Source organism: Carettochelys insculpta, chromosome 28, assembly GCF_033958435.1.
Source record: "Carettochelys insculpta isolate YL-2023 chromosome 28, ASM3395843v1, whole genome shotgun sequence".
Taxonomy (NCBI): Eukaryota; Metazoa; Chordata; order Testudines; family Carettochelyidae; genus Carettochelys; species Carettochelys insculpta.
Window position 1 is genome coordinate 2494002 of NC_134164.1, and position 26113 is coordinate 2520114.

At 56.7% G+C, this 26113-nt stretch overlaps 1 protein-coding gene across 1 annotated transcript in view; it reads right to left on the minus strand.

Moving 5' to 3' along the window:
* GPR179 (G protein-coupled receptor 179) overlaps positions 1 to 18473 on the minus strand; it is a 36138-nt gene extending 17665 nt beyond the window's left edge. The window contains exons 1-7 of the mRNA XM_074978821.1: positions 17447 to 18473; positions 10084 to 10192; positions 8086 to 8188; positions 6437 to 6666; positions 5137 to 5205; positions 2429 to 2538; positions 393 to 631 (exon numbers count right to left, since the gene is read on the minus strand). Of these exons, the coding sequence (XP_074834922.1) occupies positions 393 to 631; positions 2429 to 2538; positions 5137 to 5205; positions 6437 to 6666; positions 8086 to 8188; positions 10084 to 10192; positions 17447 to 18303 (1717 nt within the window). The 5' untranslated portion in view covers positions 18304 to 18473. The remainder of the gene's footprint in view (positions 1 to 392; positions 632 to 2428; positions 2539 to 5136; positions 5206 to 6436; positions 6667 to 8085; positions 8189 to 10083; positions 10193 to 17446) is intronic.
* Positions 18474 to 26113: the final 7640 nt, after the last annotated feature.

Consider the following 26113-nt stretch of genomic DNA (forward strand, 5'->3'; position numbering starts at 1 on the left):
TAGCTGCAAGGTGATTGTCTACACTGCACAGCCCAAGCCCCCACTTCTGACCCCAGTCAGCAAGTGCTCAGGACACCAGTTCTAGGAAGCTGCTAGGTGGGTGGGTCCAAGCCCTGCTGTCCCGTGGTGTGGACACAACTCAAGCCAGACTTGAGCCAGGCAGACTGCATTGTGCAGTACAGACATTTTAGCAGCGGGGAGACCTACATCCAACAATTGCAAACGTAGGTTCACACTGGAGGCTTGGAAGCACTGCGTCCACAAGCCGACTGAGTCGCTTGAGCACCCTGCCCAGTTTGGGAGCCCTAGACTTCTGTAAGATCTGGAGCAATGACATCACCGGGCTCGCCGAAGCCACCCTCCCCTCCTACTCTTCAACCACCGGGTCTCACCCACAACCATCATGTAGTCCCACCGGTCGTGGTCGCAGATGTCGAACTGGAGCCCCTTGGCAGTCTGGGAGCGGATCACCAGTGGGATGTTCTTCTCGATGTTCTCCAACGTCCCTGCCGTCCAGGCGGCCAGGAACCAGAGCACCAGGAGTAGGATCAGAGCCAGCATCCTCAGCACCCGCCCACTGGTCATGTAGGGCATTCGCTGGGCCGAGCGGGAGAGGAACACCTTCAGGACCCTGCGGGGCAGTGAGAGAGGAGGTGGCTCAGCAGCTGGGGGCCAGCTGGTGGATTTAGGACACCACGGGGTGTCTCCGCCCCAGGGTGAGTTCCACCCCGAGCACGCTAGGGTCTTGTGTCTAGTGTGGAGCCACCCGAATGGGGATTAAAATCTTAATTGTATCTGCTGCCAGGCTGAGCAAGTGTGATGCCGACAGAGCCTGGTCTGCGAGTGGAGCTGAGCCTGGGACCTCTGGGGCTCAGTGCAGGGGCCTCTACAGCAGGGCAGCAACCTCCAGCACAGGTACCAAGTGTGGCATGAGACCCGATTTTTATGGGCACGCAAGGTGGGAGCTCGGCCCCGCCCCTCCTCCCCCACGCAGCCAGGAGCTTGTTCAAAGCCAGGCCACCTGTGGATTAGCCAAAGACCAGCTAAGGATACCGACCCCCACCTACACGGTAAAGCTTGGCCTCTTCGTTTGTTTGTTAATGAAGCTGTTGTAAGGAGGACTGTTAGTGACTTTAAAAAGCATCACTAGCACTTGGCCCGTACCGAGAGGTCAAAGGTCACATTTTGGCACTCCACCTCGGAAGGGCTGCTGACCCCTGCTTGAGAGTTTGAGCTAAAATCCCGGAGCTGTCAGCTCAGGCAGTAGAAGAGACTCATTCTGTCTCTGTAAGTGGTCTCGGAGCCGCTAGCTGGCAGAGTACATGACACCCAGAAGGTGTGTGGGTTACACAAGTCATGCCAAGGCCATCAGATTTAACTGCAAACTAACAAGGAGCCCTAGATTCAATGGCTGGATTGTGAATGCCTGGGAGTAGGGACTGTCTCTTAGTTCGGCGTCCATACAGCACCGAGCACATTCCTGACAGCTCCCGGGTGCTACAAGAATACATGAAATTAATTGTTATGAACCGACCTTCTCTTGCAAGGAGCAAGATCTGCTGGCGTGGCTGCTGACCAATGTCAGCCTGGGGAAGTAAGGGTTTGAACTGAGTTGGAGCGTTACTGCTAGCCCGGCCCCAACCTCTTCTTTGGGGACTTAACACAGCAAATCAGCAGCTCGGGGAGCTCTGCTTCTCGCAGGCATAAGGCGTCTGGTGTCAGGGCAGGGGTTCTCCAACACTAGCCAGTGTAAAATCGAGCTTGGCTGTTTCCCGCAGAGCTCGGCTCTGGGATTGATTCTGAAGGCAGCACTGCGGCCTGCGGCAGACAGGAGGTGACATGCTAAACCTGCAGCCGCGTAGGGCCCCATGAAATCTGGGGCACCAGATTACCCCACATTTCATGGTGACCTAGGCAGCCGCATGCTGCATATGGGGTGGCACCAGCTCTGGTGCCCAGCCCCAACCCCTAGCTGGCTCCCCTGCCGCAGGCTGCATCCCTGTGTGGGGGGAGGGTGCAGGGCCTCGGACAATCCATCCCCCATTCTGCCCCTGCTCCATCTCCTCCCTGCCCCCATTCCAACTCTTCCCCCAAGCCTCCTGCAGCCAGCAACACAGCCTGGGTGACTAGGGGGCCTGGTGCTGACAGCTGGGGGTTCTGCCCCCACCCCTGCACTCACCGTGGGCAGGAAGCAGTGACCTGGCCCTTGCCCACTGCGCCCAGCTGCGGTCCTCTGCTTCCCATGGCCTGACCCCTGCTGCCTCCCTGCCCTGCCCCTGCAGTCCCTGAGTGCTCCCTGGTGGCGGGGCAGGTGCGCAGGCTGCAGAAGGCCCCAGAATGGTGAGGGACAGCCCTGATCACCAGGGTCCCATGGTGGCCTACTGGGTTCTAGGAGGGCTGTCTGGTGGGCAATGCCTCGTTGCGTTACCTGTACAGCTTGAGGGTGATGGTTCCATAGACGATGGCAAAGCCAAGCAGGCGCACCCAGCGCAGGACGATGCACCGGAAAATGCTGGGCTTGAAGTACAGGATGAACACCTGGCGGAGAGGACAGCCAGAGGTAACCCAGGCAGCTGGGAGCTCTGCACGGGGAAGCAGGAAGGGCCTATTCTTGTTTACGTCAACCCTTTGCTCTGGTGGCATTTGGGGGCCTGATTCTTGGGGGGGGGCGGTCAGTGGTGCTAATAGCTAAACTGAGACCCCAGGATCTCGCCAGTGCAATGGAAATAGGGCACAGGGCTCACCTAGACTAGGACAAGAGTTGTGTTGTTGGAGTTAGTTAGTGACCCATGGTCTAACTTGGTCTATACAGAGCCTGAGTCTGAACAGGAGTTAGACCCTAGGTCAGCAGCTGTATTCCCTGTAAGCTGAGCACTTGGGCAGCTGCCCAGGAGAGATTCAGGCACCGCCCAGCTGATTAGCACAGTGCCCGCAGGCGGCAGTGTGTGTTTATCCTGGTGGTGCACACCCACTCACCCCTTGGTGCACAGAACAAAATTTATTCTGCACATAAATGGAAAAAAATTAGAAGGAAAGCTGGTCAGCAGAGAACAACCTGCAGCCCATCAGGGTTCTATGAGTGGCCCCTGAGACATTTTGTTCACTGCTGCCCACCTGCAGGGTTGCCAGATTCTGCTGGTTTCCCTCTGCGCACGTTTTTTTCCCTGTGAGTATTACTCAGGTGACACACCCATAAAGCCAGGGCGCGTGAAGTGAGGCGCGAGCTGATTGCGTGCAGCGTTGCCTGAGAGCTGAGGGGCAGGGACACCCTCTGCAGCCAATCAGTTCTGCTCCAGTTCAACTGGCACAGCCTGCACGTTCTAGGTATGCCAACGCGGCTGGCAAAACGACCCCATCCTGGGACACTGTCTTGGTTACCACACGCTTATGGCCCAGTGAGAGGAGAGGAGGGAGGGTCACTCCCGTGGCCCACTCACTAGCCTGGGCTGCCCATTGCTCGCTGCCTTCTGGGCTGTGTTGTGGGTCAGTAGCCTAGCATGGTTCACAGAGGGGCTGGATGTTTATATGGCTAATAGGAGCTTCTAGAACAAGTAAATAGTAACCACAGTTAGCGACCATCAAGTCCAGTCCCCTGCCCTCATGGCAGGGCCAAGCACCACCTGGATCATCCCTCTTAGATATTTATCCAACCTGCTCTTAAACAGCTCCAGTGATGGAGAGTCTACAACCACCTTAGTGAAATGAGCCGTCAGCTTAGTTGCCCCTTTGCCCTGTTTGATGCCTGGTCCCTCCTTGCTCCTGGCCTGGAGGAGGGTCCCAGGAAAGCAAATGGAGCGTGAGACGCACTCTGTCCAGGCACCGTTTTTTGTTTTTTTGGTTTTTTTTGTTTTCTTTTACCCTACAGGCTTCTTCCTGTCCTTCAGCTGCATGCAAACCTGCCATGGACTCTTGTGCTCCAAAGGAAAGAGGTTGTTCCAGGGAACTTCTGGGGGCCTTGTGATCAGTTTTGAGCTGCAGTGGGTAGGTGGAAAGAGAGGCAGCTTGGCTGGCTCATGCCCGGCCCTTGGAGGAGAGAAGATCATCAGGAACACACGGGGCTGGAATTCCTTTTACTGACCTATTGCCTTTGAGGCAGGTGGCTTCTCCTGTCAGTGTCAACAGTGTGCACACTAGAGCTGCATGCCTGTAGCAGCTGAAGTGTTGGCATAGCCTGCGGCTCTGCAGATTCTGGGATCTAACCTCAGTGAAATGTGTCACTGGATCCAGATGCTCACATGGCCTTTCCTAGCTCCTGGGGGAACCTCCTGGAGACCAAATCATGTTCCCTATCAATAGACAGAAGCTCCTCCCCTCTGTTCCCACTCATTTTTACCAGCCATTGCAGATTAAATGTTGCCATTTGCACTGAGGCATGTGTGGATGTGCACCACCAGTAGAAAGACACGCTGCCGGCTGAGGGCGCTCTGCTAATCAGCTGGGCGGCACCCGAATCTCTCCTGGGCGGCCACCCAAGTGCTCAGCTTATAGGGAACGTGGGTCCCCACCCCCGAGAACAAGGCTCCCATGGGACTGGAAGACCAGAACTGATCCCCGTGGAGCAGGGACAATTCAGGTCTGTGTCCTTGCTCTTGTGCAACTAAGGGCTCCTCCCTGCCTGGGAACTGACATGGCTCCATGCCCATCACGCTGCTTGGGGGTTCGTGGTAAACCCTGGAGATGCTGACTGAAGAAACTGAGTATGTGCAAGGCCTTGGAGTGTTGTTCTGGCCTCTGAATTCTCCACCGGGTGACTGATCTGTGGGAGGCACTTGAATCTCTCCCAGCTAGGCTACAGGGATTTGCACTAGCTCTGCTCAAGCTAGTTCACCAAAAAATGGCTCTCTGCGCTGGCGTGAGCGGTGGGACGGGCTACCTGTCCACTGCATGCCTTCATTGGGGTCCTGGGGTGAAGTCTATCTCCAGTGTCACCCCCATGGCAGGATCTGGGCTCCTAGGGCATCTCGCTCTGTCCTGGATCAAAGGCACAAGGAGCCCATGCAGTGGGAACGCCTGGAAAGAGGGATAGCACTGAACCTACTTCTAGTACCTTAGCTTCCTTTCAGAGTGGGGAAGTCAGCTGGGCCCTTGTGCTCCCAGGGAAAGAGATGGAGCAGTGGCCCCTGGCCAGACACTTACAGGGAAGTAGAGCAGCAGAGATCCAAAGAGAATGGTCTCCAGCAGGATAACTCCCGACGCCCGGATCCTCTGTGGAAACAGAGAGAGAGAGGCACACACGTGGTAGAGAATCCAGGAGACGGGGAACAGCCCGAGCACATGAGGCTGCCACGGTGGAGGGTGGATCTGCAGGCAAGATGAACACGGAGGAGGAAGTCCTGAACATGTTTGTGCTTGTGGGGTGGAAGGTGCCCCACATCTCTACTGCTGCAGCCCCTCAGAATCAAGCTCCGGGGGCAGGGGTGCCCCTCTGTAATGCAACTCGTACATATATTCTGGACCCGGGCTCTGGAAATAGTTCACCAGAAGAGGAGGTGGCTTGGAAGTGAAGTTAGTCTAGTGTGTTGAGTGAGACTGTGCACCAGCAGGAGGCGCCCTTGTCAGTGGGAACTAACAGGAGCCCACTGAAACGGTCCTCTACTCAGGTGAGATTTTCATTTTAGGGACCAAGATAACACTAATACTTTGTTGCCTCTGGTGCCTTCTGGGCAAGGCCCTTAAAGCACTTCACAAACATTAATTAGGATGTCCAACTCCGTCTCCCTGCCCCTCTCACCGTGCCTGAAGCAGTTCAATAATCTTTTCACGCCCATGCAACAGATAGGAAAACTGAGGTACAGAACAAGGAAAGACACCTGCTCAGGTTTTGGGGCAGCACTCAGAAGAGAACTCAGATCACTTAGCTTCCTGTCCTGTGCCTAGCATGCCTCAATGATGGAAAGCAAAGGGTGAAATCAACCCCTGGATGGGGCACCAGTACCAGGGTTAAGCAGGGCTTTCTTGGAACATAAGAGACGTGCCTAGAGGTTGTACTGATTCCTTGCCTGATGGTGAATTTCACCCATTGCAAACAGCTAGCTGACCCTTGCACACCCCGCAGCGGCCTCTGAATTTGGCTGCTTCGCTATGGGTACCTAGCCTGAGACATTCAAGATCTGATTGACAGAGGGGTGCGGAGTGCCCACCGCTCTTGCCAAAGTCTGTAGCAGCTGCCAGGGCTCAGCGCCAAGCTGGGTGCCCAGAAAACAGACCCCTAAAACCAGAGAACACTGAGAGTGTTGCCCTCTGTGACCTGGGCTCCAAGCTGGGATGAGAATACTGCTCCCCCCTCTCTTGGAGGCTACTGCTGAGAACTTGCACCATTCATCGGAGGTGCTGCAGAGAGCACTGCCTGGGCGCTGGGTTCTTCTGAACCCTCCCCAGCAGAGCAAGGCAGCAGGAGGGTAACGCCGCAGGGCTGGGCGCGAGCCGGAAGCCTTGCCTTGCTCTTTCGGAAGTGGTAGGATACCAGCATACTGAGACAGACGGCCAGCATGCAGCAGGCCTGAAAAGAGAGGACAGCGGCCCGGAGGGACCAGTCCTCCTGGATCAGACACGGGGTGTTGTCCACGCAGGTTGTGCATCCTTCCTGGCAGGGCTGGCACTCCAGCAAGGTCCCAGAAGCCATTGCCCCGTACTGCCCAGCGTATTGGGAGGAGCTCTCCTCTGTGCCTGTGGGGGTAGAAAGGAGGTGAGTTTCAAATGCCTGACCCCCACCGGGCCTGCGTCCCTTGTCCCGCACCACATGGGCACGCCAATACACAAGGGGTGGCATAGGGTCTGTTCACATCCCCCCAATGGACCATGTGCAGGGCAGTTGTGAGGGGGGCAGGGCCCTGGGCACACCCTCCCCTGCACTGCAGGCCCTGCCTCTTCCCCTCTCTGCTCCCACCTTGGCCCCCTCCCCAGCCAGCCTGGCTGGGAGTTACCTGGGGCAGCGGGTGGGCAGCAGTGGCAGACTCGGGCGGGTGCCTCCCCAGCACTCGCCGTGTGGTGCTCTACCAGGGCCTCACATCTCAGAGCCCCACTTCTCTGAGCAGGGGTGTGGGACTTGCACCCCTGCAGAGTGGCTGTGAATGCTGCTCTTCAGACGTCAGGGCTCCACTTTGCGCTGGTGCAAAGGACGGTCCCTGGTGCAGGGCCATAAGCGGGATGCGCCTTGCTCTGTCTGGGGCTGTGTTTCTTACGCTCTGCTCTGCGGAACACTGGCACCGGGCGACCCTCTCGCAGGCGTGCTGCCGGCGTTTGGCAACCCACGCGGCTGGTCGGTATTTTCTGTTCTCACAGCCAGGTACAAGGTTACTTCCCCGTTGCTATGGCAGCCGGTTCAATGACTTCAGTTTGGTTTTGCCGCGTGTGCTGCTGTTTGTTTGGGTTTGGTTTTTGTGTTTTGGAAGAAAATGTTCTTTGGGGTTCCACATAAAACCACAGCGTTCTGGCAGAGTTTAAGAAACACTGGTCCAGGGCATCTGGGCAGCCTGGTCTAGAGCCGCAGCTGCAGCAGTGGAGCTCAAGCTGTGCTTTTTTTTTGGTGAGGCCAGTTTGCCTGGGCACCATGAAGAAGGGTGGGACATCAGTGCAAGTGTAAGGCACACACCTCCTGGGTGGGTATCACTGTCCCATGCTGGGGCACAGAGACCACTTACAGCGAGACAGAATGAGCCTCCTTTGCAGCCTGAGCTGAGAGCCAGCTGGCATTTGGCCCACACTGCAGAGGCTCCTGCACTAAGTTCCAGAGATGCTAGCCTGGGATCGGCCTAGGTTCCACAAGGTTAAAACAAAGCAGGGCTCAAAGGGAGGGAAGCACCAGGGGGCACGCTGCAGGCGCTAGTGATGAAGGCTGGTGGAGTGGTGACGATGCCAGCCTTGGATACTGCCCATATGGCTGCAGGTCCCTGCTCTGCCACAGGCTTCCTTTGTGACCATGGGTAAGTCACTTAGCTTCGGCTCCCCCTCGGTGAATCGAGGTGAAGTGAGGTGCTCCCAGTGCCCCTGGAAGAGCTCTGGGAATGTGCCCCAAGGGAAAAGCCAAGCCCAGCCAACCAGGTGAGCTGCTCCAGCTGGGGCAGGCCGGGCCAAGCTGCTACCTACCAGACTCGCCAGCACCAGAGGCCTTGTGTGCGCCGTAGAACCCCGGCTTGCACAGACAGAGGTACCTTCCGAGGATGAAGCCGCGGCTCTCCAGCGGGACACACTAAAGGAAACACGTCACACGTGAATCCCATGGTTCCCCTTCTGCAGAGCCTCCCAGGGAATGTCTCCCTGCCCCTCCCAGCTCCGCTCAGTCCCCCTGTCCCTTTAAGTTCATTTCTGGCAGCCAGTGGTTAAACATTTCTGAATTAAAGGCAAAAGCCTGATGTGCAAATCTCCTCCTAAGAGCTAAGTGGATGGGTACTACTGCGAAGCGCTAATCCCCCCGGGGACAATCGCGCCATGCCAGCATGAGCTGCAGTCACAGGCCAGAGGCCAGACGTCAATGGAGAAATGGGGCAGGCTGGAGTCGAGGCGTAAAACAGGGAGCAGGGCAGGAGCCTGGAGAGCCCCAGGCAGGAACCCCTGGAAGGGCAGGCCCCCTGCTCCCGCACTGCCACACAACCACCATCCACTGCTGCTCGGGCCGAGTGGTTGTGATTACTTAGGGGAGAAGGAAGCAGTCGTTTGCCTGCCCCAGGACATGGCCCGCCGGGGGTAAGGAGAGGGGCAAGATGTGCCATTGGAGCCAGAGGCCAGGCTGGAAGCAGAAAGGGTACAGGGCTGGGCCAGAGCTGGGCTGGAGGGAAAGTGATGCTTTTCTCTCCCCCGCCCCATGTGCCTGTTTGACAGCTCACTTGTAATCTGCCCAGGGCTGGTGTGAGCAGCGCAGATGGCAAAGATGGGCACCGAGAGGGTGAGGCTGGCTGGGGCCCCTAAGACCCCCAGAGGAAACAGGAGCACAAGGCTCACACCGGACTGCTCCTGCTCTTAGGTGCCGATTCCCCGATTTCTGTCTTGCCACAGCTGAGCTCTGCAAACTGAAGCAGCGCCTGCCCCAGTCATTCAAAGGAAGCCTGTTAATTACACCATGAGCCCTGTGTCCCCGGTATTTACCCAGCACAGGAGAGAGGGCAGCAAAAAGAGGACCAGGACCAGGACCAGGCAAGATTAGCTAATTAATGAAGCTGTCTGCACTCCCTTTCTATTTCTTTTTTTAATGGCTCATTGCATCAAACGGGGTGTGGGGCAGGATTTCGCTGAGTTTGTCATTTACAGTGGCCCTGGAGGTGGCAGGAGATTTGATCAGACATTAGATCCCCAGAGCTGAATCCCCTAATCCCCAAACGATTAAAGCAACCAGCTCAATACCCATCTGGTGCCTGCCTGGAGAAGCCGCTGGCTTCCTCTCTTCCGGCTGAGCGGAGGGGCCATGTGGGGCGGCTGGGATGGGTATTACAGTGGTGAATGCTCAATGTGTTGGCCAAGAGACACTGCCAAGTACATTAAACTCTGGAATGTGACCTACCTTAATGGGGTTATGATGGGGTATCTCGATCTACGTATTTAAACTGTGCTCAGCCCCAGGGGAGGAGCCCAGAGTACAGCCTAATGATGCCATAATTTTAGTATTCCAGACCCAAGGAATGGTCAAAGGATTCACAGTGAGGTGACGGCCTGAATCCCATTGAACACGAATGAAATGGGTGGGGTTTGCTCTCTGAAACAGGCGGGGGGAGGGGGGGATCCCGTCATAACAGTGTGGGGATAGAGGGCACCTGGAAGGAGGGAGGAGTCTGGAAAAGGAGTGAAATTGTCCGTTGGGGGTGGAAAGGAACGAGAGCTCAGGACGAGGTCAGAGGAGGTTCTTCCACTGGCTCCTGGCAGCCCAAGGAGAGGGATTTCTGTTGCACTGAGGTTTACCCAGGAGGAAGAAATGGCCATCTCGCTGAGCTGGAAATTCCCCTCCCCCCAGATCCCAGCATGGGCTGTGGGGAAATCTGGCTCTGGATGGACCTGACAACTGGTCACACAGGGCTTTGGTGAGGCAGAGCTGGTAGAGGCAAAGGGGCGAACAAGGGAGCGGGGGCCTGCACAAGGAGCCGGGGTGCTCTTTACCTGCGTGCTGTTCAGATCACACTGGTGCGTACCAGTGAACCATCCCGGGCCGCTGGCGCACTGGTTGAGAGCCACGTTCTGCAGCCTGATGTCCGCTCTCACCACACCTCTGGAAGAGAGGAGCAGGGGCTGAGTACAGGTGGTGGGCAGCTGAGCCACAGCATTCCCCTTTTGCCTCCCATGGGACCAGGCCATGGCACAACTGACATGGCAGAGGAGGCCAAGCAACACAGAGACCAGGCTGGGCTCCATACTGAGTCCCTGGCCTCCCTGAATGCAGCAAGCTGGGGAGGCCCCCTCAACTGGGGCTGCTCAATCCATGGAGGCTCCATGCCCAATTCAGAGCTTTGCCATGGAGGGAGCTGGGGAGCAGGGGAGAGTGGCTGGTGGTCCCTGTCCACGCTGGAAGCCCCCATCTGCGTGTGCATAGAAGGGAGGAGGAGGGGTTGCTCCCCCCCCAGAGAGACTGCAGCAACTCTGAGCTGCTCTGGAGCTCAGCACGGGAAGGGAGGTGGCCTTCTGCCTATGCCCCATGCCCCGGCTGTGTGCTGGAGGGTCTAATGACCACCCAGGCTCCCTATGGCACAGACATCCTGTTCTGCTTTCCTAACCCTGGGGGAGGCCCAGGTTTTATCCTGGGCTCTGCCGCTAACAGGTTCTGTGACCCCAGGGAAGTCGTTTGCCTCTGTCTGGCTCAGTCTCCCCTTCTACTCCTTGTCGCGGCAGGTGAAGGCTTTGGGGCCGGACTTGTCACTCATGGGTCTGCAACCCCCTGCAATGGGACTCTGCCTTCCAGTGGGGCACTGAGGTGCCACTCCCATAGAAATGGCAGGTTGGAAGGGACCTCAGAAGCGGTTACACCGAAGTCTTCCGGGGGCACATCTGCTCAACTAGACACCTGCCTTGTTTTACAACAGGCCACATAAAAACCATGAGTAAAGTCAGGACAATCTAAAAGCCCATTGAGACAATGGCTTGTTTCTACTGCTTCCTGTGCCTTCTGCTGACATGTAAGTCCGATATTCTAGTCCAAATTGTTTACTTGATAAAAAGCTGGTTGAAAGTCAGCAGGTTTTCAATCACTGTCCTCTGTGATAGTTTTGGATGTTTTTGTAAGTAAGGCGTTTCTGAGGGAGGTGTAACTTGGTGGGATGCAAACCAAATCTGACTCCCAAAGGGTACAGTCATCTGAGAAAGTTGACTGGCACTTGTTTCAAAAGCTCAGATCCCCCTCAGACCAGGTGTCTCAGCCAGTGGTATGTCTGCCCTTAGGGGTATGTGAGAGAAGTCTGGGCATGCTTATAATTTTGTTTTGAAAAAGGGGTACTTTAAAAAAGAAGCTGAGAAACCCTGCCCTTTGCTACCCACAAAAGGTGTTTGTTTTACCTGCTCTTAAAAAAAAACAACAGTGGCTGGAACTCCCCCCTCCCTTGGAAGCCTAAATTCGGAGAGCTTAGCTACCTGGAGCCCAGACCCCCTCGCACACCCCAACTCCTTCCTGGACCCTGGACCCCCTCGCACACCCCAACTCCTCCTCAGAGCCCAGGCCAGGAGGTGGGGGCGGCTTGGACCTGCTTGACCCAGTCTGGGCACCACCCAAACTACTCCAACCCTCCACAAGAGGGCCTGGGCGCTACAGAACGAAGGGCCTGGGACCCAAGGGTCAACCCCAAGGTGCATTTGGTGATGGGAGAGATGACGGAGAGCAAGTAAAACTGTTGGGGGAAGAGAGCAAGGCTGGTTGCACGGGGCGGATGGATGGACGGCCTCTGATGTGCAGGCACTGGTAGATGAGATTCGCCTGTGCAGCTCTCCTTGGGAGCCGTCCCTAGTCAGTGCCATGCAAGCTCCCTTCCCTAGGGTGCCTTTCTCTCCCTTGTCAGGATCGGCAGGAATCCCACGCGACCTGGGATGGGAGAAGGCACTGCTTGTTTTGTAAACAAACACAGAGAGGCAGGACTGGGGGCTGCCACCGGCCGGCCTCCCTGGGCTGTGGGCCAGCTGGCTTTCCGGCCTCCCACAGCGCCCCGCTGCCCTGGATGCAGGGAGATGAGCTTTAGGGCTTAATGACTGCTCAGCCTGCGGGTCTGTCTTCCACACAGCTGTTCCCTATGCTGCTGCTGCTCAGCCAGTCAGGCAGCCACAGCCACCCTTCTATTTATATCACCTGCCTTGGGCGGCCACAAGAGAATGAGATCTGGGGAAGGGGGTAAGGAAACAGCTTGTATTAGGGCAATGTGTAGGTGAATCCCCCATCAGACTCATAATCTGATTTATTTCAGCAGCTCCTACTAGTGCTAAATGAAGGAAAATTGATCACCCTTTTAATTATAAACTAGTTTAAACATAGTAGAGGTTTGTAAGGAGCACAGCGAGGGTTAGCTTGCCATCTGCAGTGGGCACCCTGGGGGTTGGAACCCCTGCAACATCAAAGCCGAGATTTACCTTCCGTAAAACAATCCAATGAAAACAAAAGAAAAATCCCCCTCTCCTCCCCGCTACAAAAGCCTCAGACAGTTTTAGGAAAACTGAACTGCACAGAAATGCCTCCGTTCTCTTCTGTTAACTTCCAGTAAGAACAGCATTTCCTTTTCTTTTCGAAAGGGTGTGGGAGAAGGTGGAATTGAATATTTCCTTACAGAATTTGCAACCTGAACACGGTAGCATTATGAGATGGACACAGGGGTAGGATGATAGATAGACAGATGCAAAGGAGAAGAGCAGAGTAAAGGACAGATAGAAGCAAAGGAGGGGCAGAGTAAAGGAGGAGGGGGTGAAGTAGAAATAAATAGAAATTGATTACAAACCACAAGTGAAACTGACATGTTATCTTGCTTGATGGGGGGCCAAGAATACAAAGCATCAGTGGTGGAATGTGAGACTTGTAAACGGTTTAACCATATGAGGTATTTGCAGTACTGTAACTCAGGGAAGGATGTTTCAGAGAATCAGAGAATTGCAGTAAGCCTGGAAAGGTCCTTGTGGTCATCATGTCCAGCCCGCTGTGGTAAGGCAGGACCAAGTGAACCTACCTAAGCCATTCATAACAGGAGTTTGTCCAGCCATATTCTCAAAACTACCAGTGATGGAAATTCTACAGCCTCCCTGTGAACCTGAGGCAGAGTTTCACCACACTGCAGCGTTCCCAGTTACAAGGCTGTCAAGCAGGGACAAATCTTCAATAGACCTGGAAGGGATCAAATTTCATGAGGGGTGCGTGTGTCTGAAAGCTTCCAGGAGGGAACCTCAATCACTGTAAAATGGAAACAACTGCAGCCTCACGGCTGATGGCTGCACTCGACCAAACCTGTATCTGGAATAAAACCAAAGCTTGATGGGTTTGATTGCTGTCCACGTGAACATGCTTTGAGTGCTAGATGGACAGATTAATGCAGTGATGCTGGAAAAGGCCTGGCGGCACATTTATTCAGCTGTTGTCCAGGTTCTGAGAAGTATCAAGTGCCACCAGGGAAGCCATTTTCCTTTTATTTTATTTTTTTTCCAATGGCTCTAACTTCAACAATTCACGTCTCCCTAGTGAGAGGCATTGGCTAGTAGAAGCACTGGCTGTGCATTTCCAGCCATGGGGAGAGATTTGGCTGCTGCTGCATTTTTTCCTTTTCCTTTTTACAGTGGTGAGGAGAGCTGTCTGGCAGGGCATGTGTGTGTGTGTGTATACTTGTGGGACTCTGTGTACCAGTATGTGTGCGTATGATTCTGTGACATTGCACATGTGGGATATTGTGTGTGTGACTGTATGCGTATGCGCATATCCTGTGAGTGACACAAAAGGCACCACCGGCTACACACCATGGTGGTACCTCCATAGCAAGACAGGACTTCATAGGGAGCTGAAACTGACACATACAGTCCAAGATGACCAGAAACAAGCAGAAGGACCTGAGATACGCCCGGATCAGTCTTAGCCGCCTGCATGAATTCAGGGCCAGAAGGTGCTATCCAGTGTTCCCGTTATATTCTTCCACCCATGGATGGAATAAATTTTATGTTCACTGAGGCATGTGTGGATGCGCACCACCATTAGAAACACACACTGCCGGCTGTAGGTGCTCTGCTAATCAGCCATGCTGCACCTGACTTTCTCCTGGGCAGCAGCTTAAGTGCTCCCCGTACAGGGACACTGCTGTCCTTGTCAGGAAGGCTCAATATAATTGCCTGATTTTCCTGTTTTCTGTAAGCAGGCAAAGAGCTGTCGACAGGAGGGTGGACTTGGGGGACATACTGATACCTAGCTACATCCAAGAGCAGAATGCTGAGAGTCTGGGTGGTTCCAGATGACACCTGCCTCCAAAAACAAAGAAAAGGGGATAGATCCCTTCACCAGGAGCCAGCCACCCTCTGGTGCAAGGCTGGGTGATGAGAGCTCTCGTTGGATAGAGTCATAGAGTTTATCACTTCCCCGCACTGTTCGCTGTCAGGTGAGTGGTTGGGCGGCTGGTCAGCAGAGTGCCCACAGCCAGAAGCAAGTGTTTCTATTGGTGCTGCACACCCACACATATCTTGGTGCACGTCACAAAACTTATTCTGCCCATGGACATTGAAAATGAGAGGGAATGTTGCTTCCAAGGCAGTAAAGCAGGATCCACCGCAGAATCACCTGCCAGGAACAGGCCTCAAGAAGAGAGGAAACCACTTTTTTGATTGACTTGATCAGAGGCTGTCAATACCTACCTGGGGGATAGACTTTCACAGCAGACTCTCCAGTGTAGCCAAGAAAGGTCTGACGATCCAATGGTTGGGACATTGAAGGTAGGCAAATTCAGACCGACACCAGCCATAAATTGAATGGCAAGAGTCCACTGTGGAACAGTTTACCAAGGTTTATGGTGGAGTCACCCTCCGTGGCCATTTTAAAATCCAGTGTGGGTGTTTTTTGAAAACTACTCTAGGCATTCTTTTGGGCTGTTTCCTGGCCTGAGTGACACAGGATGTCAGACGAGGCCCCGTGGTCCCTGTTGGCCTCAGGCTGTGACTGTCCAGGTCCGAACTCTGGAGGTAGCTCTAATCTTCTATCATGGGCTGAGATAGATGCTAGCTGCCCCAAAGAGGCGGGGATTCTGGCTCCAAACCCACAGCAGCCTACAGTTGGGGGAGACCCCAGATTTGACCCACAGGAGCTGCCAGTTTGGATGTGGCTCTGGACTGGCACTTTGGATTTGTGCTCCAGGTTGTGAAGCGCAAGAGGGAAATGCACGAGTCCTGTTTCTGGACAGCTAGCCCAGAAAACAGACTCAGAGCAGGACCTGTAGAACGTGAACCTCCAAGCCCTGGAAAAGCATCAGCAATATTCTGCTCTGGTTGCCAAGCATGCTGGTCCTGCACCTCCTCTTGTGACTCCAGGTATCCTGTACCTTTGCAGCAGCACAGAACAAACCCCTTCAGCAAGATCCTTCCAGCAGCTCCTCCCTATAAAATGCCAAAGAGGCCCAGTCCAGAGCTGGAGAGGAGGATGCTACTGCTGTCTGAGAAGCACCATGGTCCAGGGAGTCAAACACTAGACTGGTAACTAGGGTTCTAATCCCAGCCCTGCCTCTGTCCTGCTGCCTGTCTTTGCGCTTCTATCATCCCCTCTTCACCTTGTATCCAGTGGTGCTGGAACTATTTGTGCTAAAAGCCTTGAAACAAATATAGAAACCCCTTCAAGCCAGGGGTGCTCCAGCACCTCTGCCTGTCCTGTGACCTTAGCCAAGGGACTCTCCCATCCCATGGTGGGAGGAGAGCTAGGACAGGGGCAGAGTGGTTTGCATCTACTGAAGAGGAGCCTCCTGTCACCTCTCATTGGCCAAATCCCCCGTTGGTGCCTAGGTCAGGGTCGCACTGTGAAACGACAGGGCACACTGGATGGAATCGAGCGGATCCAGGTTCTTTCGGGCTGGATTTCCCATTTTGGCTTGTAATAGGACCCCTGGTCCAACTGGCCCCGGCGAGGCTGTTAACCCTTGGCTGCCCGTGTGCACAGACTGCTGGTCACCAGGGGCCCTGCCCGGCCCCTTCTAGCTGTTCTGATGCCATGTGCAAGGGAGATGGAATGCTGGGGTGCAAACAGAGCGGTGGAAGGCCCCCCTCCCACTTCAGCCAGTCCCTGGACACTCCTGCAGTTGGGCATAGCTTCTGGCCACCCTTTGTGTGATTCTGTGCAGAGAACAGTTGCCAGAGATTATGGGGGGGCTGACACCAAGCAGGGGAGCTGCTGCCAGGAAGCCAGTGGCCACGAGGCACCTGGGCCATGCTCAGAGGTGGCACAGTACCGAATGCGTGGGAGGCTTGGAGTCTGGCAGTAGCGCTGGGGTTCCCCTGCCATTGGAGAGTGCCAGGCCAGGAAGTGCTGAGCCTTCAAGGGTATGAAAGGGCTCCCCTGGCTCCCCATCCATCACGCTGTACCTCAATGCCCCCAACGCAATAATCATTCAAAGACAGGTTTGTTCTGGGCATGGCCCCGGCTGGGCTTGGGGGTCTGCTGGGGTCACCGCACCTGAATACCCAGTGGCAATGTTGGCTGGTGACCAGTCCCTGTCTCCCAGCTGAAGCCAGGGCAATGGAAAACCCAAGGAGTATATATGCAGGGGGCCCTGCAGAGGGTCCTCAGTGTTTCCTCCCAGGGTAGCTGGGCTGATGGGCATCTCTGCAGTTCTGTGCCTTGCTGGGTGAGAGACTGGGGGGACCCTTAGAGGGCTGTATCCTGGGGTTGTGTCAGGTGTGTGGGGATGTCCCCTATCTCTGCACCCTGGGTTGCAGTATGTGAGGTGGGATGATCCCCCATCTCTGCTCCCCACGGTGGGGTATGTTAGGTGGGGGGATCCCCCGCTGGGTACCCTGGAGGGGATGTTGAGGCAGGGGATCCCTCAGTCTGGCACCCCAGAATGGGGTAAGTTAGGCAAGAGGATCACTAGCTCTGCATCCCTCTGATGTGTTAGGTGAGGGAATCCCCGAGTGTGACCCACCAGGGTGAGATACAATAGGTGGAGAATTCCCAGGGGGGCTGTTCAGTGAGTGACACCCCCCAGTTTGACATCCCAGAGTGGGGTGCTGAGAGGTGGGGGTCCCCCAGTTCTGCAGCCTGGAGTGGATAGGTTAAGTGAGGGATCCCCAGCTCTGCATCGGGGGGTTGTTACATGGGGGGATCCCCCAGTTCAGCCCTCCAGCCAGGGTGGCAGATGGAGGATGCCCCAGCTCTGCACTCTACAGCACGGGGGTGGGGGAATCCCTCCCAATCTGCAGCCCAGGGAAGCCAGATGGAAAGAGACTCCACCCGCGCAGGAGGGGAGGGGGACCGGAGTGCTCTGAATGCTCCTTCCCAACCACCACTCCCCCATCCTTTCTCGCCCCGCTCCCCAACACTCACTTGAACTCGGGGCTCAGGTCTGGCTTCAGGCCATAGAAGGCAGAGGAGAGGGTCACCATCCAGGAGGGCAAGAACTTGCTCTCCTGGCACTCCAGGAAGGGCGGCGACCACTGCACGTGGCTGGCATCCATCACGTAGCTGTCACCCCGGTGCCACTTGGGGGTCTCCAGGCTTTTGAGGTCGTTGCTGAGGACCCGCTTGTGCAGGAAGAGGCCCCGTTGGGCCTGCAGGTCAGTCAACCACCGGCTCTCCTCGCTCAGGTTCCTGGGGCCCTCGGAGGAGGCTGACAGGTCCTGCAGCAGGATCTCGTTTTTCTCCTTGGTGGCCTGGAGTATCAGCTGTGGTTTGGAAGAGGCTGGGTGGGCATCGAAGGTCAGCACAGCCCGGTAGACCTGGGGATCCCCCTCGGCGACGCTCCGGACCAGGGCGTGGTACCACTCCACGTCCTCCTTGACGCTCGACTCCCGGATGTCGTTGGTCTGGAAGATCATGTTGAGGAAGTTGGTGGCGTGGGTCAGCGTCTCGGTGGCCCCCCGCAGGGCGGCGCGCAGGCCCGGTGGGGGGCTGGAGGCCCCGCTCACCTCCCACGCCTCGAACCGGCGGCTGCAGTTGGCTTGGGAGAGCCTCGCCAGGTCACCCGAGTACAGGAAAGTCAACGCCGCCTCCGAGCCCTCCAGATCCACCTTGTCCAGGCCTGGGGTGGGCACCCAAGGGGAAGCTGGGGAGGACGAAGGGGCCCAGTCCTTCCCCTCGGGCGGAGCTGACTTCTGGGGCGGGAGCATCCCCGTGCCCCACACCCGCTCCACCTGGAGGCCCCAGAGCAGAGGCCACCACCACCACCACCACCCGCCCCCCATGGCTGGGGGAAGGGATGGGGAGAGCCGAGCCCCGCAGCAGGGGCAGCGGGGCGCATCCGGAGGTCCCGCGGAGGCGCACAGCGGCGGCGGGGCCCCCCCCGGGCTCAGAGAGGCCGCCCCCGAGCGCGCCCGAGCCGCCGCCGCCCCCGGAACAGGCCGGACTCCCTCGCTCGCTGGCTGGCGACGGTGCGGACGTCACCGGCTCCGGAACGTGCCCATCTGTCGGCGCTGCCCGCCCCGGGCGCCCGGCCCCGCCTGGGCCTCCGCCCGCCCCGGAGCCCCGCGCCCGGCCCGAGCCGCGGGTGGGGGTGTGGGGGGGCCGGCCGGGAGGCAGGCGCACCCGGGATGGGGCGCCATGGCAACGGCGCCGGGACTCGCCCTCGCCCCCGCCCTCACCCCGGCCGGCCCATTCATCCGCTCGGCGGGGCCGGGATGCGCCCTGAGGTCACCCCCCTCCCCCCCCCGCGCGCCCCGCCCAATGGAACCGCCCATTGCGGCTCCTCCCTCGCCAGCCCGGGCGGAGGGTCTGCCGTTGGCAGCGTGCCAGGGGGGAGGCGGGGGGGGAGGGAAGAAAGGAGGGGGGAGGCGTGGGGGCAGGGAAGGGGGGCGGAGTGAAGGCGGGGGGGCAGGCGGCTGGGGGGAAGGGGGAGGTGGGGGGCAGGGAAGAGGGGCAGAGGGAAGGTGGGTGGGGAGCCAGGAGACCTGGGGCGGAGGCGGGGGGCAGGGAAGAGGGTGGAGAGAAGTGGGGGAGCCGGGCGGCCTGGGGGGAAGGGAGGAGGTGGGGGGGCAGGGAAGAGGGTGGAGGGAAGGAAGTGGGGAGGTGAAGGCAGCCGGAGCCTGAGATGGAGAGAAGGAAAAAGGGGGCGAATGACAACATGCGTGAGCGAGGCAGGTAGGTGCTCAGTCTGCCCCCTTGCTGCCTTCCATCCTGCCCCCGGTGATCTGGTTTGCTCCAGTGGCCTTCACCTCCTCCCCCACCTCCCTAGTTGACAATGCTCCCAGGGCGCTGCGGGGAGGGACAGGAGAAGGGAGAGGGGCCTCTCCAGCCAGAGTTTCCTCTAATTTTTCCCACCTGTGTGCAGAATAAGTTTTGTTCTGTGCACCGAGGCATGTGCGGCTGTGCACCACCAGTAGAAACACAGGGTGCTGGCCCTGGGTGCTCTGCTGAGCAGCTGGGCAGCACCTGAATCTCTCCTGGACAGCTGCCCAAGTGCTCAGCTAACAGGGAACACTGGCCTCTACTCCTGCAGATGAGTTTCTGCCTCCACAGCCTGATAATCAGAACTCCTGGCTGCTGGGGTGGGGGAGCTGGGTGGCCCCTTCAGGTGGAGCTGGGCCCGCTGCAGGGGCTGGGTGGCTGCGCTGGCTGTGCTGAGCAGCTGATACTCTGCATCCGCAAGCAGCCAGGCAGGGGGAAGCAGAGGCTGCTGTCTTTTGATTTAGGCTTAGACAGAATCTCTTGCTCCAGGGGATGATTCTGCTCCAGCCGTCCTACAGCTCCCACACCTCCTGCTTACTCCTCTCCCTCTAGCCCCTGTGTCCTGCTCCACCCCCTCACTGGCCCTTTCCCCATTGTGAAGGTGGGGAAACAGAGACACAGAGCCAGGAAAAGAATCAGGTGCCCTGCAGCGCATCCATGTGCTGCGCCTGCTGGCCTGCATGATGAGCTCACACTACTGGTGCCCCATCAACACACAGAGCGTGGTGCTGCCCTGCCCGCAGAAGGTGAGTTGCTCAGCCCAGCTGGGTCCGTGGAGAAGGACTTTGGCTGCAGTTGAACAGGTGGCAACCAGTGCGCCCTCTCTTTTTTAACATCCATAGGTGGGATAAATTTTGTTGTGTGCGGATGTGCACCGCCAGTAGAAACACACACTTCTGGCTGTGGGCGCTCTGCTAATCAGCTGGGCAGCCCCTGACTCTCTCCTGGGCAGCTGCCCAAACACTCAGTTTACAGGGAACACAGCTCGCAACTGCCTTGTATGCACTGATGTGGCCATTCCCAGCGGGCCATGCACTTGAGCCGCTCTGCCCAACAGATTCACAAGGTGGGAGGGGATGTCTGCTGGTTCCTTCGTGTAGCTGGAGGGGCTACCGGCATTTGCCAGTTTACAGCCTCCTTGCAACAAGCCAGGAAAGAAATTGGGCCCAAGGCAGAGGCTCTGCAGCAATGACAAAGCTGGTGTGAGTGTCTGGGGCTCACCCCACAGCGCAGGCATGCAGGCTGGGTCGTGGTGTTGCTTTTGCCTCACTGGATTCTGGAGTTCTTGGTGTGATGTGATTCTCAAAACCGCTGCGCAGAAGCAGCTCAATCCCACTGGAATGAGGCTGGTGGAAAGGAGAATGGAGATGTGCACCATGATAGGTGGGAAGGGTGTTACTCTTTTCTAGACATCCCACCCATTCAGTGAACTAATCTGAGCGTAACGGTTAAGCCCTGAGACAGTGGGTCCCTGAAAATGGCTGTTGCAGGCCCTGGTGTGGACAGAGGTGAGCTGGGAGAGGTGGAGTCAACCAGGAAGCAGGCATGGAATTCCCAGCAATGAACCTGAGACAGCAGAGCTGTGAATAGAAAGGGGATGTTTAGTCAGACAGGATCAAGTTATTTCTTTATTGGTGGGTTTGCTTTGTGGGTTGTGTCTGGGCTGATTGATGCACCCCCTGTACACTGTAACTTCTAAGCTAAATCCCAGGGAAGCAATTCTCTGTGCTTTAATCTACCTTTTTTTCGTTGTAGTCTATAGAGTACATTCGTACAATGCAAGCTGGTAGATGCTGTTACTCTCATGGGAGTTCTCTTTTTTGAAAATTCAAATGTGGTAAGCGTAGTGTGCAACACCCAGTAACCAAGTACACTTACCTAGCATGTCATCTTTGTTTTCTTAATACAATCACCCTTTCAAGACTATGTTCTGATTCCTGGGTCTTAGAGGGAAGGCAGTCCTGTGTGCACATGTTGAAGTCAGCTGTTAAGAAATTGCCATTTGTTTGCAAGCTTGGGGTTACCCCTCAAGGAGACATCCCAAGTGTGTCCTCCTGGATTCTCAGAAGGAGTTGTTGCACTTGGATGATGGCAGTGTCTCACCCATGGTCAGGGAATTTGTGACCTTGGGGAATTTTTTTGAGCAGAAACCTTTAATGGTAAGGCACTTAAAAGTTCATGCAGGGCTCTCTACCTTCTGCATTGGAAGAGCCAGACTGGCTTAGATGGGAATATGTGTGAAATATTCCCTAGAGAGCTTCTCTGGGCCCTAGCACCAGCCCAGCTAGGTCCCTTCTCAGCTCACCGAGCACTGACAGCTGGTCAGGTGCAGAGTGTTGAACTGATGGGGGATATAGGGAAAATTTTTGGCTCTGCTGCCCCCTCATGGGTCTTGCTACCTCCACCTGGTAGAGCTGGCTCCAGCTCTGGGCTCATCAAAGCACTTGGAAGAGCAACTGCCCCAGGCTGCCCCAGGCAACAGGTTCATGGTGGGAGGATGCACCTGAGCCCGCCCCGCACTGTGGCACCAGAGGGTGCTGTTGCACCAAAGAAGTCCCTTTCCCGTTAACCCTTCACACCTGTATTTCAATTCTGCACCAAGTGTCCAGTTCTCAGCCTCCACCTCCCCTGCATGCACTGTGGGGGCTGGAAGGGGCTGGTGTCCACAGGCATGGAGATCACGCCACATGGGACAGGTAGGGAGTGGTGTCTGCCCCAATAGCTTCATGAACCCCAGGTGAACATTAACAGAGCATCAGAGAGGTGGCCGTATTCGTCTGTAGCTTTGAGAACAACAAGAAGTCTTGTGGCACCTTATAGACTAACAGAGCTGTGGTGTGGGCTTGGGCTGAAGCAGGGGAGCGAGCTGGGCCCTCGAAACCATCTCTGGAGCAGTACCTCTCAGCCCCCACTCTCCCCTCACAGGGCAACTACAGGTGCAGCACAACACAGGAGGCCCCACCTGAGATCAGGCCCCATGGCACTGGGCCTGGCACAGACACAGGGCCTTCGTGGAAGAGCTGACAAGCTAATGAGACAAGGGGTAGGAGCAATAGAGTATTACTGTCTCCATTTTAGAGATGTGGAAACTGAGGCAAGGAGCAATCCAGGGTATGATTTTTCAAGCTTGCACAGCCAGATCCTCAAGAAGAGCTCCTCTCCAACTGGGCTGAGCCCCACACAACTTGTCTATGCTCACGTGAGAAGCTGGGCAGGAAACCCAGATCTGCTGCGAGGCTTTCCTCTTTACCCGCCTCTGCAGCCGAGCACTGTTCCCTGGGTTCTCCCAAAGCACTCTACACAGGAATGCAGGCGCTCAGCCCCTGTGTGAGGCAAGGGTGCCCCCATCTTACAGAGAGGACACCCCAGGGCCCAGAGGGGCTACCTGACTGGCGAGATCACAGTGCAGGCTTGATCCTGCTGGTGCTGGAGCCGAGTGTGGGCCACAGGCCTGCAAGCCGCAAAGCAGTGGGAGCAGGGGGATGCTGCCGCATAGGAAGAAAAAGATCTGAGAGGGTGCCAGTAGCTAGGTGTGATGTGCCCCCTAATTGTTTCTAGCTTTGTGCAGAATAAATCTGGTTGTGTGCACCACTAACAGAAGAGCAGGCTGCCGGCTGTGGGCACTCTGCTCCAGAGGCAGAGGATTTGTCCAGGGGAGTTGACCCAGTCCTGAAAAATCCAGTGTCATGTGCCATATGGGGGCTTTGGAAAAGGTCTCCCTGTTTGCATTTGCTTCTGTTTCATGCTCCCCTTTGCTTGCTCCCTCAAACAGCTGCCTTTAATCCTTCTCCAGAAACAAGATGGGCTGAGACGGCCCCTTTTGAGTGCCAGCCCTAACCCAGCCAGGAGATCTGTGGCACTGCCAGGGGCTAGCATCATTACAAAGGAAGTGTGGTGCCATGTGCCCCTCCTGTCATGCCCAGCTCGGCTCCCTCCGAACGCAGTGCTTGCATTCTGTTCACTTAAATCAATTTAATGATGTGAAAGTGACTTGTTTTATCCAATCCATTACACCAGCCGTGGTGCTGGGCTGAGATCTTTGTCCAGGAAGCCCCATTTCTGTAAAGTTCAACAATGTGACAGTAAAACACCTGTGCGTGCAGCAGCATTTTATTGCATCTTGTGCAGCAAACTGTGGCAGCTGCAACTCCCCAGGTCTGCCCCTTTTCTCTTTGCTGGCTGTCACGTGCAATCTGCTTCCTACAGTTCACGCCGAAGTGGTTTCACAGTGTGGAGAAGGCAGCCAGTCCTGCTTGGGTCAACAGCAGCTCTGAACCTCCTACCTTCAGCACTAAAAACATGAGCTTAGCTAAAGGAACACCTCCATGTGCTGGGATGAAGTGGGGATGTTGTTTGGCTTGTTGCATGTGAATTCTACTGTCTTATGGTAACCCTCTGCATGTGCCTCAGTTTCCCGAGGTGCCATCCTAATACTTGCTTGGTGATGGGAATTTTGTTGTGACAGCAACCTCCCCCTCACCCTGGCTGCATGTACACAATGGCTAATGCCCTTCCTAACATGAGCCCAGGTGTCCTGGAAGCAGGACAAAAGCTGGAGAAGGAGCCTGCCTGGGGCCTGGGACCAGCAGCTTGGAGGGAGTGAGTCTTGGGTGGCTTTGAGGGGGCAGGGAAAGGGCCAGGGCCTTGGCTCTGAGCCCCCTCACCCCAAGGTGGATGGTACTGATGGCTTCTGGTTACTGTGCTAAGCCTGTTTTACACTGTGTCCCTATTGCCTAATAACCCTTCTGTTCTCCCTGCTGAACGAGTCACATCTGACTACTGGGGGGTTGCAGGTCCCTGTGACTCACCCACACCAGGGGGGCAATTCCCTTACCACAAACTCCCAGTTTGTGATACAGAAGCACCCGACGACAGGGCCTTGCACTGTGCCACATTTACCTCCTTAGACTCCAACCTTTTCCCTGGTGTCTGTCCCTTGTGGTTCATGCCCGGCACAGCCCTCCAGCAGCCATGGCCGAGAACCAGGAGCTATGCCTGGAAATGGAACCAGGACTGGGAGCAGGGCTGTGGCGGGTGCTGGCACTAGGAGTCAAGGATAGTGGCTGGCAGTGGGCCAGGAGCGGGGAGCCATGGCCAGGAGCAGAGCTGGGCCCGGAAGGGTGGTGCAGTCGGGGTCTGGGTCAGAGCCACAGCTGGGGCCATGGCTGGGATAGTGAAGATGTGGGTGGGACAGGGACCAGGGCTGTAAGCCAGGTCGGGGTAGACCGAGACTGAATGGCATTCCCTCCCCACCCCTCTGAGGGCTCTCCGAGGCTCCACCATCCCCTTAATGTTCCTCCATGCCCCCTCAAGTGGTGCCCTGCAGTTTGAGGACTACTGCGCTAGGTGCTGTACAAACACACTGCAAAGGCTGGCCCTGTCCCAAAGGCCTTTCACAGCCTAACCAGAGGAGGAACAAGCAAATGATGCACATAAGCTAAGCTCATAGGCAAGGCCAATAGTAGAGCTAGACCTAGACCTCCGCTCTCCTGAGTCCCCACACAGTGCCTGACCCACTTGATTATGTTGCCTCTGGTCATAGGGGTTAGGAACCTGTAGTCCCACATGGCATTGATGGGCTTGTCCTCAATGACCTTACCTAAGTCTTTTTTGAACCCAATTACATTTTTGTTGTGAGAAAGGATGAAAGGCAGGAATGGAGCGTGGGGGAGATTTGCTCCATCCTGCCCTGCGTGCAGGGGACTGGACTTGGTGACCTCTTGAGGTTTCTTCCAGTTCTTTGATTCTATGATTCAAGGAAATGGGTCACTGGTGACTGAGCTGCCTCTGCAGAACGACTTGGCACACTGGGGGCCTGAGCCCATGGATGGGTGGAGACGACAGTTAATGAAAAAGGATATATAAAGGGGCAATTGAAGGACAGCGGTGAGGTTATAATCGGCATCTCATTAACGGGGGTTGAAGGCAATGCTGCAGGCGGCGGGGGGTGCTCTGGTACCCCTGTGATGGGCTGGATGCAAACCCGGGCCCAGGCTTCCCAAAGTACCCTGAGACTTTACATGCCCAACTAGAGACTGATTTTCAGAAAGGGCCGAGCACCTGCCCAGTCCAACCCTGGACACTGAGCCCATCCCACCTCTGGCCCGTGGCACCACCCTGCAGCAGGAGGGGACATGCTCGGTGTGCAGGGGTGGACCAGGTGGGCGGGGGGGGGAGCCATGCAGCAATCAAAGAGTTAACAGGGGCACAGCAGGCCGGACACCCCACCCCCCTTGCTAACACATTACGGACAGAGCCTAAAGGTCGGGGGGGGGGAGGGGGAGAGCAGGAGGGGAGGGGCTTGTAGGGGAAGGGGTGGAGCCTGGGTTCGGTAGGGGCGAGGCCTATCTGACAGCGACAGGGCTGGGACGGGAAAGGGGTGTGGCCTAAATTAGGGGGCGGGACCTATTGGCGTGAGGCCAACGAACCGCGCGCGACGTAGAGAGGGGTGTGGCGTATTGGAGAGGAGCTAATGGAGCGGGAGGGACGAAGTAAGGGGTGTGGCCTATTGCGGGGGCGCCGACGTACGGGGAAGACGTAGATAAGGGGCGTGGCCTGCTCGCAGGACGCCGACGCGGCTGAAGGGAGGGAGGATCCAGGTGAGGGGGCGCTGACGTGCGGGAGGGATGGAGATGAGGGGGCGTGGCTCCGCACGGGGCCGGCAAGAGGCAGCGGAAGCGAGGGGGCGTGGCTGGCAAGAGAGAGCGGCGGAAGCGAGGGGGCGTGGCCGGCGGCGGGAGCCGCTGAGGGGAGGAAGCGGCGGCCGGGGGCTGCGGGCCGGGCGAGGCGCCGCCCTGAGCCGAGCCCAGCCGGGCCGGGGGGGCGGGAGGG